The 5,870-nt window shown below is 43.0% G+C and overlaps 1 protein-coding gene across 1 annotated transcript; it reads left to right on the forward strand.

Moving 5' to 3' along the window:
- Positions 1-359: 359 nt before the first annotated feature.
- Positions 360-5,344, forward strand: LOC309707824 (neuronal pentraxin-1-like). Its single transcript, XM_082535376.1, has 5 exons — positions 360-925; positions 1,283-1,490; positions 2,205-2,446; positions 2,793-2,972; positions 3,846-5,344. Exons 1-5 carry the CDS (start codon positions 494-496, stop codon positions 4,065-4,067), a joined length of 1,284 nt encoding a protein of 427 aa, XP_082391502.1. The 5' UTR covers positions 360-493; the 3' UTR covers positions 4,068-5,344.
- Positions 5,345-5,870: the final 526 nt, after the last annotated feature.

The raw sequence follows: 5,870 nt of genomic DNA on the forward strand, positions 1-5,870 counted from the left end.
TCACTTCATCCTTTTTTTTATTCAATAAACGGTTAAAATAGTGAAAATAATGTTTCTGTTATTTCAATCATTTTAATTTAAGATCAAATCACAACCGTGACAGAAAACTGGAGACTGGTTTTACCCTTTATTTAACGTTACGTTATTCTGAAGGTTTGTTAGCAGTAGACTGAAGACAAGTGATTGAGACTTCACGTGAAACGTTTTGCATCCCCTCCTCTTCTTCTTCCCCGATCTCATCTCACTTTGTGGTGTACACGCACTCTCTGCCACTGTAAGTGTTAGGACAGAGTGAATACGACCTTAAATAAGGGGCTGGACTCTGTGGGCTTGGCAGAACCCGCTGCCTCCCCTCAGTGATGCAGTGAATCTGCGCTGGTTTGTCCGCTATATAAGCCGCACACAGCAGCGCGAGTCTCACAGCTTCAGTGGACAGCTCCGTGGTGCTGAAATCTCGGAGACACCACTCTCTCTCACACTCAATCCCTGACGCATGACTGGAACCATGGAGGGATTCTCGTGGAAACTTTTTCTACTTTCCTGCCTGGTTGTTGTGGAGAGCCTCGGGCAAGACTTCGGACAGACGCAGTTTATTTGCACGTCAGTGCCCAAGGATATGGACTTGTGCACAGCTACGATGCAAAACAGCGGCCCAGCGGAAGACCTGAAGAGCACTATCATACAACTGCGGGAGACGGTGCTGCAGCAAAAGGAGACCATTGTGAACCAAAAGGAGACAATCAGGGAACTAACATCCAAGTTGAGCCGCTGCGAGAGCCAGAGCCTCCCTGCGGCCGCAGGACCTGGCGGTCGGCGGCCGGGGTCGAAGAACACGATGGGGGATGTATCTCGGGGCACTACGGATACTCTGGCCCAGCTGGGACAGACTTTACAGACGCTCAAACAGAGACTGGAGAATCTAGAGGTAGGAAAGCAGAGCGAGTGATTTCCCGACAAGATCAAAAGTTAATTAAATAGCCTCCATAGTTAATTAGATTAAAGGATAATATTCTTTAACTCGTTGATTGTGTGTTGCTGCGGCTTTCTGCAGCTTGTACTTGGGGCCACATGTGTTTTCTAACATATTTATCTGTTTGTTGGAGAGAAGCTCCGTGTAAAGTGAAATGTTCCGCAGCCTATAAAATCAAGCGAATAGCACGTTTAAGATAAAGCTCTGCGCTTGGCAGTGAGTAGAGTAAACAGCTTCCAGGGACTTTAAAGAAAAAGAAGTCTTCCCTGTCACTTCTTTAACCCCCTCTCTGTCTCATTCTGTCCGATGCAGCAGTACAGCCGGGGGAATAACACCGTGCAAGCAAACAGCCTGAAAGACCTGCTGCAAAACAAGATAGATGACATGGAGAAGCAAGTTCTGTCCCGGGTCAACACGTTAGAGGAGACCAAATCCGGACCGAGGAATGACACCGAGCAGCGGAACAGAGTGGAGTCCACGCTCACCTCTCTGCACCACCGGATAACAGACCTGGAGAAAGGTGCGTTTGGATTTCAACGGGCACGGGACTTTAAAGCTGCTCGACCCCGTGTTGCTTTCACGGCAGTAAAACGAACCACGGCAATTTAAAAGCTGATTAGATGTAATTTAATTGTGTTTCACGCTCAAGGACGTAACGTCCCTTAGAAAACTCCCCACCCCAAACAGGTAGCAGCGGCAATGTGAAACCTTTTTACCGCAACCATCACATTGCGCACAGATATGAGAGAGTGGTGAGGGGAGCTGCATTGCTTTGCATATCTCAGGCTCTGTTTGCACTTTTGCTTCGCTGAGTTTTTGTTTTTCAAAGAATCTGAAGATCCAGCTTGTATATGAGCCTCTGCAAAGGGGATTAGTGAAACTTTGCGTCGCGCGCCTCGCACCGGCGCGTTTTGGAGCAAATATCCACGGTCGGTTCAAATTCCAACACGTGCAAACGCGCGTGCGTATGTTAGACCGAATGAGAGGGAGGAGACAGAGCCATCTTACACAAAATATCACAGGATCGCAATGGTGCAAAGAACCATGATGGAAAAGATTGTATGAAACTAGTCAGCCCTCAGCTTCTTTTGCTTTTTAAAGACTCTGTCATGTACCATAGTTTTACAAAATGTATGTAGGCGTATGGATGTTCAGCTTTCCTGTAATTTATCTCTAGACATATGAATAAAATGCTCACTACTAGTGCTTTAACTAACAGTAATCTCATCAACAGGCAAAGACACCCGACCAACAGATAAGTTCCAGATCACTTTCCCCCTGAGAACCAACTATATGTACGCCAAAGCAAAGAAGAGCCTTCCTGAGATGTACTCCTTCACCGTGTGTCTGTGGATCAAGTCCAATGCTTCGCCTGGGGTGGGCACCCCCTTCTCCTATGCAGTTCCAGGACAGGCCAATGAACTGGTGCTGATTGAGTGGGGGAACAACCCCATGGAGATTCTCATCAATGACAAGGTAATGAAAAAGCTATTATCCTGGAAGCAAAGTGAATTCACACGTTTCTCACCTTTGCAGGAAGTGTATGTAACACATCAAAATAGTAATTTACAGTTGGGGAAAGCTGCAATACTTTCTGCTTGGATGAGTCAGGGTAACCTGACAGCTTCTCTGTAACACAACAGGAGGCTGAGTTAAAATAGGTGCTGTTTGAAACAGAAGCAACCTTTTTATAGAAGACGAGGAGATATGTGATATGGGGGGAAATGATTCAGCAGGAAGGCATCACGATGTGCCGAGTCTGTCCTACCAAAGTGTGGAAGACATATTGAACAATGGAACTTACGAAATGTCTTTGCTCCAGGTTGCAAAACTGCCGTTCCTCATCAATGATGGAAAATGGCATCACCTCTGCATCACGTGGACCACCCGTGACGGGATGTGGGAGGCCTTCCAGGACGGAGTGAAGCGGGGCAGCGGGGAAAATCTGGCACCATACCACCCCATCAAACCAGAGGGTGTGCTGGTCCTGGGACAAGAGCAGGTGGATATTAATTTTTAGACATTTAATCCTACACCTGTTTGGAAATAATTCTCAACCAATTATGTGATTAAATTTGAACAAAGATTAAAAGTGGCAATATTTATGAAATGAGACCATGGGGGCACTGCAGAGGTGGTCAATTAATGCTTTCCAGTGTGTGCAAGGCATGAATTTTGATAGAGAAGCATAATTTGAGATCTATTTTACAGAGAAAACTAAGCAAGATGTATCCTCCATACTGCAATCATATTCTTAAATGAAATCCAGCTGCAGTTTTGGCTTTCTACCTGGATCAAGTATTTTCAGGAGTATGGAAGATAAAAAATGGCAAGAATTTGTAGAAAAGGAGGCATAATTTAATTCCTAAAATGGGACAAAAGATATTTCTATTTTAATTGTTTTTGTTTTAATTTTGTCTTTAGCTTGAATTAATTCCTTTTTCAACTTTATTTCCCCCCATTTTATTCATTAATGTTAGTGTAGTTTTCTCGTGTGTGTGAGCCTGCCAGTGATCAACTATATGGCAAAACTTGCCAAGCCCTCAGCCCGTTATTTGCATAATTTAACATAAGTGTCTGAAGTAAACTGAAACAAACTAACAAATAAACTGAAACTATCATTAGTTATAATAAATTAAAGGCATACATTTATTTATTTTCAAGATTACATTTGATCAATTTTCTCTCTTTCTTTTTGGATCCTGGCACTTTTTGTCCTCCATAAAGAGGATCCCACTTTAAACAAGAGTGTGTTTCTTGTACAAATTAAAGCCCCGAGTTTTTTCATCTTATAAACCTTAACTAGTCTGGATAACCTTGCAACTGTCCTGTGAAAACCCCCAAGTGAAATGCTTAACATCCCTTTGTTTCACAGGACACGCTGGGAGGAGGCTTTGATGCCACACAAGCCTTTGTTGGTGAGCTGGCAAACTTAAATATCTGGGATAAGAAACTTTCTATCACCGAGATCTATAACTTGGCAACCTGCAATAGCAAAGCATCGACTGGCAATGTGTTCTCCTGGACAGAGAGCAACATTGAAGTGTTTGGCGGAGCGACCAAATGGACCTTCGAGCCTTGCCGTTCAGCCAACTGAACTGCATCTCACCGCTGAAGAAAGGCCTATCTGTATTTCTGAGCTTTTGTCGTTCTTGTCTTCATTTGACGTTTGTTAGAGACTATCTGAGTTATAAGTAAGCTTAAATCTGGGATTTCCACCATTCTTAGGTATCCATGTTGCAAAACAACGCTTTTCATCTTGAGGAAAAAAAAAGAATCTATTTCATCTTGGAAACCTCAGTGAGAAAGTATTGCTATTATCCTTTTTCTTTCTTGGACATTCAGTTGAAAGCACATCTAAGCTTTTCGTTTGGCTTATTTCGTCTTGGACTGGCAACTGGCAATCTGCGCCTTACGTTTGGACAATTCACAATCCAAGTGAGGAATTACATAACCACTCTCGCCCCCACCCTTCCTTCAGGAGAGTGGGAGATTACGCTGTCCGTCCAATTCTTGTCAGTGTTTGGCGCTGTAAAGTGATGTCTGATGCGGTACAGCTCCCCGTGACCCCTCCCTTCCTCCCATGCCTCCCTGCCACCCTCCCTCCTCCTCCACTTTGCCCCGCCCCTCCGGAACTTGCACTGTGACTGATGAAGAGGAATGCCAGGAGAGGAGGGTACGTTGAAGGACACTGCAAAGTCAAACTGTGGTACAAGTCGATTTGTAATCATCGTTCGCTTCAAGTGTTTCTGTAAGAATGTCGTTAACTTGCCAACATTGCTAGAAGCCTGGGTGCCTTGGGCTGGTACAAATATTCAGCACATTCGGTATGTTTTCAGTTGCAAATTCAATGTTTACTGGTTTCTGTTTTTTCTTTTTCTTTTCCCCTCTGAGCTGGGTTGAGTTTCTTGTTCTTCTGGTAAACGTGATTTAATTACAGTTTGTTATCTGACATGACGTGTTTTGGCAGGTGTTTGTACTACTCTGTATTAGGAATGTTACAGTAACTGTATAGTAACAGCATGAATGACAGAGTGCTGTGAAAGCATTGTTGAAATCTGCTTTACTATCTTCTCCGGGTCTGGGTTTTTTACTGTATTGTTATATGCTCCAAGCATGGCAAAACTGAGAGATGAAGAATTTAATTTTTGTAATAAAATTGTGATACTTAATGTCAGAGTGCATTCCTGGCTTTATGTGAACATTTCTATAGTAACAAACAACAGTAAGTGGAGTTTTTTTTTTAAACCAGATAGGTGAAAAAGGAAGCGATAGTGACGGCCACAAAGCAGAAAACAAAAAGAAACTGCATGGAGTGCAGTGCAGATTAAGGTGACTGGATAAGAAAATAAGCCCTTATTGCCAGGTTTTATTATTTGTGGTGTGAGGTGCAGCGCCTGCACTACGGCAGTCAGAGGGGGGAAAGTGTCTTGTCATAACAGTTCAAATAAATTCAGCCTGAACTCAAACTTTTAACTTTAAACGTTCTTTGTCAGTTAACTCAGATTACCTGTTATTATGGCACCAACTATTTCCAGTGATACAGTGTCGCTGTTAATGCTTCCTGGATTTAAATCAGACGCTTAATCTGAAGCTCAAGCATCAAACCGTGAAAGCAATTTGTCCAACCACAGGTAGATCATCCTGGGGAATTTTACTCAAAGACATTTGAGAAATATTCTTCAGTGTGGGCAGCTGTTGTATTTGTTTCTCACCAAGTATTTTCTTAATTAAGAAATCTTATCAGGGCCTTAACTATTCATCATGCCATGTGGTGCTGAATAATTTCTGCTGGGGTACAATTTGTTGATTAATTATACTGCATTTTAATCTAAAGAAGCTAAAAAGAATGAACCAAAACTTGACTAGAGCATTATTGGAGGGAGAAAAACAAAACAGC

The sequence above is a fragment of the Aulonocara stuartgranti genome, assembly GCF_965226115.1.
Source record: "Aulonocara stuartgranti genome assembly, chromosome: 6".
Classification (NCBI taxonomy): Eukaryota; Metazoa; Chordata; class Actinopteri; order Cichliformes; family Cichlidae; genus Aulonocara; species Aulonocara stuartgranti.

Bases quoted from the DNA above. Each gene is read 5' to 3' on its own strand.
- LOC309707824 (XM_082535376.1), top strand. From the start codon at position 494: ATGACTGGAACCATGGAGGGATTCTCGTGGAAACTTTTTCTACTTTCC. The intron at 2,447-2,792 runs GTAATGAAAAAG...TCTTTGCTCCAG, and splicing joins AGATTCTCATCAATGACAAG to GTTGCAAAACTGCCGTTCCT. The intron at 2,973-3,845 runs GTGGATATTAAT...TTTGTTTCACAG, and splicing joins TGGTCCTGGGACAAGAGCAG to GACACGCTGGGAGGAGGCTT.